The following is a 13,683-nucleotide window of genomic DNA, read 5'->3' as shown; positions in this document are numbered from 1 at the left end:
CAGACAAATCGTGCTACCACTGCCTAAAAAAATAGTAAAATAAATATGAGAGTAAAAATAAGATACCGAATGGAAGCATGCTTATCGGCTTTGAAGGTAGAATCATGGGTAGGGAGAGGGCCAGATTCTCACAGGTTTGCTATGTTGTGGGGACATCTTCGCACGGTGGGGGAGCCACGCACGGAGAGGAGGAGATTCCCACGGAGGAGGAGCGGCCCACAGGGGAGAGGAGATCCGAATGTTCTATGGGTGTACGAAAAATGGGATGGGTGAGTGAAGGAAAAGAGGAAATGGGAAACAACATATCGAAAGGGGGGAGCGAGTAGGTCGAAAGAGAGATTGTGGAGGGGGGAAGAGAGAGAGAGTAGATCGAAATAGGGGGTGGGTGGGAAAAGAAAATTGAAAGAGAGATGGCGGACAGCACAAAAGTCTAATAAAAAGAAAAAAAAAAGTAACACGTGTATTCATGCGCTGTTGAAAAGATAAAAGGAGGCTGGTTAGATTTTCTCTATAAAAAGAAATCTCAAAACCATACTATTCTAAAAATATAAATAATCTCTCAAATTTAAATACAGTGCCAAACCCTATGTTTGAAAGGTTCTTTCTAGCTAGCTAGGTTCAATGTTGCTAACAACATGGCAAGGAAGCATATTGTAATCAAGCTCTACTGCTCAAAGTCTCCAATCACTTTATTTGCTGACTTTTAACTACTTATTGTTAATGTAATGCTTATCAGGTTACCCTTTTATATTACTCAGAACATGACAACATATCAAGCATATGCATGACTCATCTTAGATGCCTTTGTATTTATTACTTGCATGCCCTAGAAATAGAAGATGGAGTACTTGGACCTATCTATCTTATCCACTAATAGACAACATTGCATTACACCAACCAAAATGCCTATCAACACACTTATTAGCACTTTGTATTGATTCATTACCTTTTATTATCTATATAATTTTTGAAGCATTGAGCCACCTCATCATTTTATTTTATTTTTTATTTTATTTTATTGACATATCTCAACACTTCACATACTACCACAACAAGCCAACTAGACTTTAAGACGAAAAGTTTACTACCATTTGTTAGACTTTAGTTTAATATCAGTCGCAATTGATTCGATGTTAAAATTAAATACTTATATTGATCATAATTGTCACGAGGCACATATTCACCCCCTCTAGATATAGTTTGGATCTATCCTTACATTGATCTAGACACTTCAATTGTATTCCATGTGCACTAGCATGTTAAGTCTCTCATCCAACTACCATGACAAAGCATTATATAATATTTTATAGTCTTAGAATGTCCTAATCTAGAATTTTAATTCATGTCATGAACCAGAACTCCCAAATAAGAAATGTTTTTTTTTTTTTTTTCCCTTAATTTCGATGATGCCAAATTCGATACGGCCAAGAACATAAAGGCTTTTTAGTAGACTAATCGTAACAATCAAAACCACGAAATATGGGCCATTAGTAGACAGTAAGCATTATTATTTTCATATCTCAAGACAGATTTGTTTTGACGACATTTTAGAAAGATTATTCGACATGATGTTAATGGGTGTTTTCATATCTTTTTTTATGTTTTCATATCTGTTTTGGTTTAGGTCATGTTTGGAACTTGAACTGAACAACTCAGTTCAGTCTAATTTTAAACTGAGTCTAACATCTAAACACTCAACTTTCATATCACTAAACTCATCTCAACTCAAAACCTTTTTACATATGAGACCCATAACTTTTTTCATCTCACATCTTTACACGCACAACTCATCCTTTTTCAATTTTTCATAAATACATCTAAATTCATCTTAACATTCAAATACGTCTAAACTCATTTTAAGTAGACCCTACAAAACTTACTTTACCATTCAACTCATTAATATTTATAAAGAACTCAACTCAGCTCAATATCCAAATATCCATACGGTGCCTAGAGTCTTTGAGCACGAAAAGGGAATGTTCTTGGCATCAAAACTTCCAATTCCTGAATCCTGAAACGCTTGTAATTCATCAAAGCCATTGCATTTATTCCTTCTTTCTTCAGTTAAATATTACTTCGTATTAATATTTTTTTAGGATAAGAAAAATGGCCAAACCATTGACTGTTCCAATAACAAAATTCAAAATCTGTCACTGCAAAACATTGACTGCTCCAATATACGGGGCCCTTCAGAAACCCCAACCAAAAAAAAAAAAAAAAAATATTACATTTCAAAGGAAACAAGAATCTGCTACTTCACTATTTCTAACTCATTGCCATAATTCCGCCCTGCGGGCCAATGAGAGGCCACGTAAATTAGATTTCACATGGTAAATGTCCATCTGATAAATCAAAGACTTATTTTTTTTAATCTATACATTGCTCAAGCAACACATTATCAGTTGGAATTTCCTGAAAACATCTGCTAACACTACTCATTTTTCCTCACCACATCACCACCATGGTGTCAAGGACAGATGGAAACGGAAACTCGAGTGTATTTGCATCGAGCTTGGAATTTAGCTACGCCAACTGTTCTGCCGCTTTGCTTCGAAGGTTGCCCCATCATTGAGCATGTCCTGAGCATCGGTTTGCATTCCTAGCTTTGAGAGTGCAAGAGCCTGCAAGTAGAATGCAGTTGGCCACTCTGGTATGCACACCTGAGCCTGCATGGCGTCCCTTAAGGCAAGTTCTGCTTGACCATTCATCAAGTAGGAGAAGGCTCTCCTTGCAAAGACAGTGGCCGAAGGAACGGACATCATTGCAACTAACTGCTTATAAAGAAGAAGAAGAAGAAGAAGAAGTGACATCTCGGTAGTTATTGGACCCACTACACAAAATCTTATTCATTGATTGACGGATAGATTATGAGAAATTCTACATGGAAGACTTACACCACACACCTCTACCTAATCAACATGTGATTTGTCATTTTTGTCCTTCTATCTTAATGCTTAAATATGTGTGTATTTAAATATAATGGAAAAAATGACAAATTACATGTTGGTTAGGTGGAGATGTGTGGTACAAGGCTTTCTTGTAGCGTTTCTCATAGATTATAAATGCAATATTTTTACTGTTTATACCGTTTATAAGAAGCACACTTTATTCAAGTGGGCAGTGGGTTACAAGGTTATCACCCTTTCAGATATGCTAAAAACATATTTCTGATCCCTGAGCATATTAAACACTAAACTATGGAGTTAATATCATTATGAAACTTCCTAGATTGCCAGAAAAATATGCACAGAAAAATGCCATTGTGAATACAGAAAAGAAGAGGAAAAGAGTGCATCTACCTTGGAATAATACTCGATTGCACTCTTGAAATCCTTATCCCTAAACGCAATATCCCCAAATTTCTTTGTATTCAACATCTCCTGCACTTGTTGTGTCCATTCTTGGAATGACAGCTACACATGCATATGGTTCAAGAATACCGTGAAATAGAATTCATGATACAATGAGCCCAAAATAAGGAAATCACAAGTAAAATCAGCACAGTTTGCCAAACAAGTTTTAGACCCCGTTTGGAATTTAGACTGAACTGATATCAGTCTAATTTTAAGCTGAGTCTAACATCCAAACATCCAACTCTCAAATCACTAAACTCATTCAACTCAAAACCTCTTTACATGTGGGACCCACAATCTTTTTCAACTCAAGACCTCTTTACACGTAGGACTCACAACCTTTTTCAACTTTCCATAAATACATCTAAACTCATATTATCATCCAAACACATCTAAACTCATCTTAGATGGGCCCCACAAAACTCACTCCACCATCTCAACTTAGTACTATTTATAAATAATTTAACTCATTTCAACTCAGTTCAACATCCAAACAGGGCCTAAGACTTGTGCGATTCAAAACAATCATATATCCAGATTGCATGGAAACAACTTGCATGGAGATGACAACAGACACAACACGTATATGCCAAAAAGACAAATTTTTAAAACTAAAATGTACAAGTAAATGACACATCTCCACTCTCCAAGTAATTGCTTAACAGCCCAAGGATAGTTCAAGCCACATATGGAGACTAGTTAAGGTAGCAATTAGAACCCTTGGAATAATATAAATTGCGAGAACTTTTTCCACTCAAGTAATGTGAGATTTCATTCACCACCTCTTATACTAAATCCAGAATATTACAATCTCTCACTCTTTAAATCTCCGACGTCCTCATCAATCAATTGTGTTGTGGTGGCATAGTCGAGTCTCACACTTCTGGTTGAAATTAGCACTAATATCATTTGTAACAATCCAAGAAAAGCTCAAGCCACATATGAGTTGATACTCCAAAATAACTAGCTGAGGTTACAGTTGGAGCTTCTTGGAATCATTATAAATCACAAAAACTTCTCCCTCCCAAGGAGTGTGATATCTCATTCACCACCCTATTATTCTAGATCCGTAGTTTTACAATTGCTACCAAAACTTCTTTGGCAACTCGGTATATTTCTCGAATTTGAGGTTATTCATTCATTTGAGTATTTAACATCCATTAAACAACATTGATATATTTTGAGAGAATAAAAGAGCATCCATTGCATGTAATGTGTTCAAGAAGATTGCTACCTCATTTTCTGCACCCTCATCATCTTTATAGCCTGTTTTTAACAAAATATCATGCACAGCAGTAAGATCTATCCTTGCACAAGCCTTCCCAAGTGGGGAAAGCAACGTTGGCAGCACAGCTGTATTTTTAGGCAGGCCCATAAGAACGTGTGATGTTACCTAAATAGCAGAATAAAAGCAAGTATAGGCCAAGGAATGCATTGTTAAATCATAAAGTGAGGTGGCAAGAATTAAGGATAAAATAAAATTCCACCTCTTTCTGCTTTAGAAGCGGTGCGACATCTGCGAGAAGAAACTTTGTATCAGGTCGGTCCCTAGTCTCAGACTGAAGACACTTCGAAGCAAGTTCAACCAATTTAGTAGCATCATCATTGGCATATTGTCCTTCCAATGAGGAATCCATCAACAACAATACATTTTTCCCACTTATCAAGTCCAGTGCCTGGAATTATAACAACACTTAAATGATGATGATGATGACGATGATATATTTAGGAAAGCACATGTGATCATTTGATTCAACTATATGCAACTTGTGTGTGTGTGTGGTGTCACCCAAATGCATACACAAAGAAATACCAATGAGATATAGGGCTCGTTTGGATTCAAAGAGTGTTTCATCTCATCATTACAACTTTTTCAAATTTCTACACAAAATATAATAAACAATTCTTTTTTTTTTTTATTGGCACTAGGTGTCCAGGAACAACGTTCCAACTAATCTTGGGGGTGCACAGGCCCTCGACAAGGAGTTTCCAGCAAGTGCACCTTGGGTAATTCAAGGAGAAAATTCCCCAATCCGATGGCCCCTAGAAATTGTTTGCACCCAAGGGGACTTGAACCTTAGACCTAGGGAGAGCATACCCCTAAGCCCAAGGCCTTTACCACTTGAGCCAACCCCTAAGGATTATATAATAAACAATTCAACTTTTTCAAATCATAATTCAACTTTTTCAAATCTCAAAACAATAATAATATTAAAAAATAATATTCTAACAATATTTTATTCCACTTTCAACTTTTATCTAAAACCATCTCATCTCATCTCACTATCTAAACCAGCCCTTAGAAAGTTATGCAATGCAAGCATGAAACGAATATTAAAGATACTATCTACTAAACAAGTGAAGGTAATGAGCATACAATTCTTTGTGGAGCCATTTTTCTCATTACCCGATGTTCTCAGTAATTTGAGGCAGTGCTGATGTCGTAAATAACTAAAAGTATGTTCCCATTATACATTTTTTTATAAGTAAAAATTTATTGATAGTAAAAGGCATAGCCCTAGTACACGGGAAGCATCCACAGAACACACCAAATAACCAAAAAGCACTTGTGAAGTTCACATTATACATATATAATGGAATGAAATGAAATGAAAAACAGAATGCATTCAAGTTAGATCAAACAGGTTGATGGAGATAACATAAAAGAAGAAGACAAGAAAAATAAAACCCTTCCAACACAAATAAATAGACAACAATCTGAAGGTTTATGGAATGGAGGCAAACATACATGGCTTGGAGGAATATGCTTCCCACTTAAAAGGTCCAACAGAACAGTTCCATAACTGTAGATCACACTCTCTGGGATGACCCTTCCTGCAGAGTATGACAATAATCAAATTCACTGGACATGGGTCTTCATATCTCCAATAACATCAACTGAATTTTCTAAAATGAACATATCACCACCAAAAGTGAAGAGTTAATACTACATAACAAGAACTTATTAGCAGGCCTCACAACTCACAGCCCATAGAAAAATTAGTCTGTACTTATTAAATGCAACTTTGAAAGAACAAACAACCAGCCCAATTCTTGGCCCAGGCCCATGGAGGAGCCCAACCCACCTGTAGGAACTGTGTCATTTTGGTAAGTTGGTTTCTTCTCCTCTTCCCTCTTTTTCTTCTCATCTTCCCGACGGTTTCTTCATTTTTCTTTTCCATTTAGTTTTTTTTTTACTTCTCCCCAATTCACTCCCCCCCCCCCCCCCCCAACTCCACTTAGATTCTCACTCCCCACAACTACCTCTCTGTCCTGAACGACGGTAAGTTTTTCTTTCTCACACACACACACTCAGATTCTCACTCTCCACAACTACCTCTGTCCACACTCTCTCTCTCTCTCTCTCTCTCTCTCTCTCTCTCTCCCCACTGCTACCACCGCCAGCCTCAAGCCATGGCAGGCCAAGAACCACTCCAGTGCAAGTCATGCGCCGCCCATCTAGAGTCATGCATCCCACAGCAGCAAGGCCACTGGAAGCTCCCTTTTCCAATTTTTACCTCCCTCTCAATCTCCTCTATGCCAAGCCTGTCTCGCTGGCCAGTAGGACTCACTCCATTTCTCTCTCTCTCTCTCTCTCTCTCTCTCTCTCTCTCTCTCTCTCTCTCTCTCAGTCGATCTCTCTCTCGATAGATGTTCAGATCAGGGTCTTTTGCCCCTCTGTGTCTTTGTTGTCCAGCTCCTAGCCACCAGCCTTCACAGCCAGACCACCCAACTCCAACTTAAACCACGGCAAACACCCATGCCCTCACTCACAAAAGATCCAACCCGCTGCTAACCTCCATCGAACACAACATCCCCTATTTTCAAAACAATCTAGCAACATCTCCATCACATCTGACGGTTACTCTCGTTGGTCAAAATCACAGAGGTATAACTTGCACTTGATTTCTAGAAATTCAGGGGTTGTGCTAACTATGAATTTTTGTGTTGAGATTGTTGCTTGCATGGACTGTTGTAATCGGTGGTTGGGAAAATCTTGTATTGAGGTTGTTGATTGTAATCGGTGGTTGGGAAAATCTTGTATTGAGGTTGTTGATTTTGTGGATGGTTGTAATTGATGGTTGGGAAAATTCTTGTTGTTAGATGTTGGCCAAGTGTATGGGAGAGCCTAATAGGGTGTTGTACAATTGATTTTGGTGTTTGCTGGGAAAGTATTCTGCCTCTATTTGTATGATAGAATCGATAAGTTAAGTAAACTCATGGTGGGTTGGCTCATGTTTACATACAGTATTATGCCTCTATTGGCTCATGTTTACATATTGATATATGTACTCACCCCTTATCTACACAATATTTTCAGGTGTTGTGTTTTGGATATTTCAGCTGAGAATCGAGAATAGGAAGCATGGCAAGGCTATGTGTGCATGGTGGATTAAGTAGAAGAGGGTACTTTGATTATTGGAGAGTTTCTTCAATAGATTATTACTTTTTGTTCATTCGGGTATTTCGAGATGTGGATACATATATTGAGTCTTTATGGAGATTTTAATTTGTTATGTTGAGATCTTTCTTTGATGTCCTTGTAGAGGAACATATATATATATGATTTGAACAAATGAATTTATGTGTTATGGAGCCTTGGAGTATATATTTGTGTTATGGAAAATGATTTTGAGTAATGCTAGATACAAGCCCCAATAGACAAGCCTTTTGTAAAAAAGTGGGACCCACTAATAAATAATAGTTTTTTTTTACACTTTTTTAAGGTGGGGTCCACTTTTTACAAGGGCTTGCATGGAGCTTGTCTATTTGGGACTTGCATAAATCATTTCTCAATGATTTTTAGGTGACAAGAAGTAATTCCTTGACCCTCCGAATACGGGGCATTACAACATAATATACTCAAACTTGAAGTGCATTACTGTAAAAAAAAAAAACCAAGCTTATTGCTTTTAGTGTTACAAAAGGATTCTGCTTTAATGACTTGAAACCTATATACCATTCTATTTCAGACTAAAGATAATCTGACCATTCATCGAAGATGCAATTCACCTTGATCAAAATAAGTTGCAAATAGCATTGGAAGGAGGAAATACATCCAACAATCAACTTTCAGTCATTCAGAAGGATACATTTTTTCTATGTAATTACCTGTCCGTAAAAACTCAGGTGGCGTATAAGCTAAATTAGTACTGTAGCTTTTTCCATCTCGACCATTTTTCATAAGGCCAAAACTAGACAAACGAGGGTCACCATCCTGAATATGAATGAGCTAGTCATAATCTAACCAAAAAAAATTAACCGTATTACATAATACTGCCAAAGAAATTCCATATTGATGTGCATAAAAGTTTCTACATGCATGTACAGACATAAATACATGCGTACTTACATATGTGTGCATTTGATTGCAAGCATGGGTTGTTATTCAACAACTCTGACTCTAAACTTATGGAATTAGACAAAAATAAAAAAAAAAATGCTCAGGATGTTTATGGCAGCAACAATCAAAAGCAATGTCAGAGGAACTCCATGGAATATGAGCAAAACGGAATTAGTACGCCTGCAGAAAGAATCAGCAAGGCCTAAAAATAATGCAAAGCAAGCATGGAGGTCTGACTTAAAATAGGAATGGGCAAATATAGCTTTTATTGCAGATGCATAAATCCTACTCCTTCCATTCCAATTAGCCCATATCCTTTTTGGACTTTTCATGTTAGTTCTCCACTTTGGAAGATACTATTACCTTTTTTTTTTTAGCAAACTTTTTAACTAATTAGAAAGCTTCTGAAATTGAGGTCAGTTACTGGGACCTCATTTTTAATAACAGAGTGTGATTGCAATTGAAGATGTTTCCTTTATGAGATAAATTTCATAAGATCAACTGTCCATTTCAGACAATGGGAGTATTTCCTTAAGTTTTGGCCCACTCTCAAATCATTTTCTTGCGGGTAATCTAGGATTCTAGGTAACATGTTAACAGCACTTGTTCTGTAGGAATCAGTGGAATACATCCTAGACCCTTATCATTATTAAGGCAAGGCAGCAGGAATGTTCATGCAACACGTAAAGCATCATGACAAGTCTTGAAAGGGCCATGAACATTATAGCAATTTGATTTCATGATAAATTACAAGCCTCACGTATTTGCCAGCACTTATCTAAAGAGCCATGGTAATATTACAGCAACAAAACACAAGCATTAACTGCAGGGTCCTTCTAAGGTGAGTTGGGTAAAACCTAACTATCCATCACTAACTAAAGTCCAAACATTCAGTAAGCAATTCAATAGTGGAACTTTAGGGCATCATTGAGGAAAAATGCCCCAGTACTGATTATTGAAAGTGGAGAGTTTTCATCAAGTCATTCCATTAGTTTCAGTAACTTAACCTAACGATTAAGTAAATTACAGTTATTTTACCTACTTATTCCCACAAAAGTATATACTTATGGCCAGAATGGTCATGGTAGTCTGCAGACTCCAAATTCGAAAAAGAAAAAAAAAATTCTGAAGTTGTATACTCAGTCATAAGCATACCTCATCAAAAAGAACTCGATATGCATTCAAATCATGATAAATTTTACGATTTTCGGCATTACAATGATCAAGTGCCTGTGCAATATTATATGCAACTCTAACACGCATTTCCCATGGCAGTGGCTGCTTATCCCCTGCAGGATATAACTACAAAAATCATTACAAGAAACCCTGAACAGAACATAGCATAGCATCTAGAGCATCTCAAAAACCATGAACAGTTACAATTAAATTAGTTTCTTTCAGGATTTTTTCTCTATTGGCAAGGCAATGCATTTAGCTAGAAAAGGATGGTTATTTACAATCTTCACACCATTATTAATATCAGACTTCAGACAAAATCGGGGAAACAAAAATTTACATCATCCCCTTAAAATGCCTAAGCTTCATATGACTAGTTACAGTTAGCGAGAGAATTTGAAAACATTGTTGCTGAAGTACACCAAAACAGTTCTACACTGAATAAACTCAAGTTAAAGAATCATTAGCACATGAAAATGATATTTGACACCACTGTCCAAGAGGAAAGCTAGACCCCAATCCCCCTTAAATTAACCCAGATACTAAATGGCATTATTTTTCAAGTGTTAAAACCTGTTCCCCAATCAGAACATATATGGGCACAGAGTATATGCATTTTCAAAACATATATTCTCTGTTGGGAGAGAATGCCAGAATTAGGGGTGTAACTAGTCCAGTTCGATCCGGTTTTGGACAAAATTTAGGACCGAACCGGTATATACCGGTTTTGCATTTTTCAAAACCGATTACGCCCCAGTTACCCTCCTAAATCAATATCTCCGGTTTTATCGGTTTCCGGACCGGTCCCATTTTTCCCTTTTTTTAAAATGTAAAAAACATATAATAAAGTGTAACTTCTTATGATAAAATGTTATTAATAATTTAATATATATATTATGTTTAAAGCATATGATCAATTAAATTTTCATCTTTTTACTTATAAAAAAAATTAAATTTTCATCCTTAAAATTAAACTTTTTTTTATAAATTATAATAATATTATCTTATTTATAATTATATTAATAACATATGATCAAACAAATTATAAATGTTCATATTTAAGATTAACATTTTATGTTATAATTTATAAATTATATTATGAAATTTCATATATGATATATAATTATATATATTATATATAAAAATTTAATATATAATTATATATTATATATAAAACTAATATATATATATAAATATTTTGTATAATATATAAAATTAATTTTTATATATATATTTTTTCCAACTGGTCCAGTTCAGTCCGGTCCCGAAAACTACGGAACCGAAACCGGACCGGATCCGGCTGGTTTTCATATAGATTTTAAATTTACACCCCTAGCCAAAATGGAAAAACACAAGCTCAACGCACTTATCATTGTTGCTTCTGATGGCATACTCACAGGTGGAGAGTTCATGTCATTATAGTTCATTATTAGGAAGAAAAGCCAGAGGGTCGAACAAAAAACAGAACTTAGTGCACTGCCATTGTTAGAAGAATATTTTTTATCGGTAAACTGCCAGTGTTAGAATAATAAAAGTAGAACTGCTCATCAGCTGCTATCATATAGAGTTAGAATAATAAAAGTAGAACTGCTCATCAGCTGCTATCATATAGATTTTAACTCAACATGTGCTTGAAAAAGGAACAACAAAGGAGGAGAATGAGTAATACAATGGAATAGATGCTTGGACAGAGTATCATGGGGCATGAACTCAGCTACCAAGAGGCGTTCATCTCCTTCAGCACAGCAACCAATCAGATTCACCAATCTCTTGTGCCTCACCTTCCCCAATCCCACCGCCTCTGCCTGATGAAAAAGCATTTTCATCAGCATTAAACTCAAAACAAAATTTGCTCAAAGATCCGGAAAGATGTGTTTGTTTAGACTTACAGATATAAAAATTTTCGTCGAAAGTCCAGATAAAGCCCAAACACATCACTCCTTTTGTTCCTCATTTGCTTAGAAATTTAAGTGGTCAAAAAATAAATACGAGATATTAAAGTAAGGTCAAAACCTAGAAAAATTAGGTCCGAAAGAAAGAAAAAAAGGAATCAAACCAAGTAGTGTTGAAATTTAAGTAATAAAAACCCCAGACCCAGCTTGGTTTCAGATGAAAACAAAGGACAAAATAGTAAACCCCTATTTAGAATAAAGTTTCCTATCAATTCTCCCAGTCCCAATCGATGCCTCATGCAAAAGTCCACATCTCGATTCCTATTTTATTTCACTTTCTAATCAACCAAACAAAGAAGAAACCAAAAAGTTATTTTCTTTTATTTTTCGTGCAATATTTTCCCGTTTCCTTATTTTTCTCATATAGAAAACAGAAAGAAGACTCGTAAATGTCTCACCACGAACTGTTGAGCGTCAGGCCAGGACTGCTTGGAGAACCGTTTGACTGCGACTAAGCGGTTGTTCTCGAGTTTGCCTCTGTAAACCACATTGGGAGCTTTCTCGCCGCTCTCGGACACAATGTAATCGGTGCTGAAGCCATTGGTGGCTTTCCGGAGCTCACTGAGACCGTACTCTTTGAATGCCGGGACTTGAAGGTCTTGATCAGCTTGATCCCCATTGGCTTTAAAACCAAATAAAGCCAAAACAACAACCCATCAATGCTTCAATGTCATGGAAATGAGAAAACAAGAGAAGCTTCATTCCCTTTAGCTTAAAAAGAGGGAATGCCAACACCCACTAACATTTCAAAGTCGTATAGTGAGCAAGACAAATCAGCTTGATCCCCAGAATGTTCAAAACCCCAAAGCCAAACAAAACCCATTCAAATCAATATCAAAGTCTGAGAAAACAAGTAGTAGCTTGTTCTCCCGTTTTAGTACTATCAAAAAGTGGAGAAACAAACCCAGCTCGAAGCCCATTAGCTTCAAAAACGGAGAAAAAACATTAAAGAAAACCAACGAAGTAGCTTGATCTCAGTAGCTTAAAAATCCAAAAATGAAAACCACAAAAATTTAAAGTGCTCGCGCGAGAGAGAGAGAAAGAGGGAGGGACCTGGGTCGGGTTGGGAGGAAGGGTCGTCCGGGGAGTGAAGTTGGCTGGTTTTTGAGTGCAAGCAACCCATCACTGATCACCAACTACTCTGCTCTACATAGAAAACGGGGGAACGTCCCAAGCTCTATAGACAGCTCAGTCCGGTACGATACAGTAAGACACCACACGATATGAAGTAGACGAGGTTGAGTATCGGGTGATGCTTTTCGGACCGAAATGTCAGGTCTGATTACCAAAACCGAACGGAAAAATGTTGAGCTATGAATTTTCCAGCACTTGCGGCAGGGCCAGGGCAGGCACGGGAAACAATGCAATATTGTAAAACGCCATTTTTTGGAAAAAGAAAAAGAAAACGAAAACAATAATAAATATGGTAAAGACAGAGAGTTGAGTTGGTAAGACAGAAGTAAAAGGCAAGGTCTGAGGAAGTCAAGCATGCATGAGTAGGCCTATCATAAGCCACGTGCTGCCCCCATTTGGGACTGGGCCTCTTCTCTAGGGATGTAACCGGTCCGGTTCGATCTGATTTTGAATAAAATTTAAGACTGAACCGGTATGTACCAATTTTATATTTTTCAAAACCGATTACGTACCGGTTATCCTCCTAAACCGGTACTTCCAGTTTTATCGGTTTTCGGTCCGGTTTAGTCCGGTTTTCCGATTTTTTAAAAATGTAAATTTCATAGTTTGTCATTAAAAATTTGTTTATAAAATAAAAAAACTGATTTAAAAAAATCTGTTTTATAAACTATTATTACAAAAAATCTGTTTTAACTTTAAATAAAAAAATCTGCTTTACTAAAAA

At 36.6% G+C, this 13,683-nt stretch overlaps 1 protein-coding gene across 2 annotated transcripts; it reads right to left on the bottom strand.

Moving 5' to 3' along the window:
- Positions 1-2,136: 2,136 nt before the first annotated feature.
- LOC121234043 (serine/threonine-protein kinase BSK2) lies at positions 2,137-13,021 on the bottom strand. Of its 2 annotated transcripts, none has more exons than XM_041129846.1 (10): positions 12,879-13,021; positions 12,224-12,447; positions 11,543-11,678; positions 9,853-9,986; positions 8,466-8,571; positions 6,103-6,188; positions 4,841-5,029; positions 4,588-4,746; positions 3,300-3,413; positions 2,137-2,771 (listed from the first exon to the last, which is right to left on the bottom strand). In XM_041129846.1, exons 1-10 carry the CDS (start codon positions 12,946-12,948, stop codon positions 2,520-2,522), a joined length of 1,470 nt encoding a protein of 489 aa, XP_040985780.1. In that variant the 5' UTR covers positions 12,949-13,021; the 3' UTR covers positions 2,137-2,519. The 2 variants fall into 2 exon arrangements, with proteins under 2 accessions (XP_040985780.1, XP_040985781.1); XM_041129847.1 differs by lacking the exon at positions 12,879-13,021 and adding an exon at positions 11,763-11,830 and having other exon boundaries at positions 12,224-12,351.
- Between the last annotated feature and the right edge of the window lie 662 nt (positions 13,022-13,683).

This window comes from Juglans microcarpa x Juglans regia, chromosome 6D (genome assembly GCF_004785595.1).
Source record: "Juglans microcarpa x Juglans regia isolate MS1-56 chromosome 6D, Jm3101_v1.0, whole genome shotgun sequence".
Taxonomy (NCBI): Eukaryota; Viridiplantae; Streptophyta; class Magnoliopsida; order Fagales; family Juglandaceae; genus Juglans; species Juglans microcarpa x Juglans regia.
Note: the sequence above shows the minus strand (reverse complement) of the source record. Positions and strands in the feature narration are given on the sequence as shown.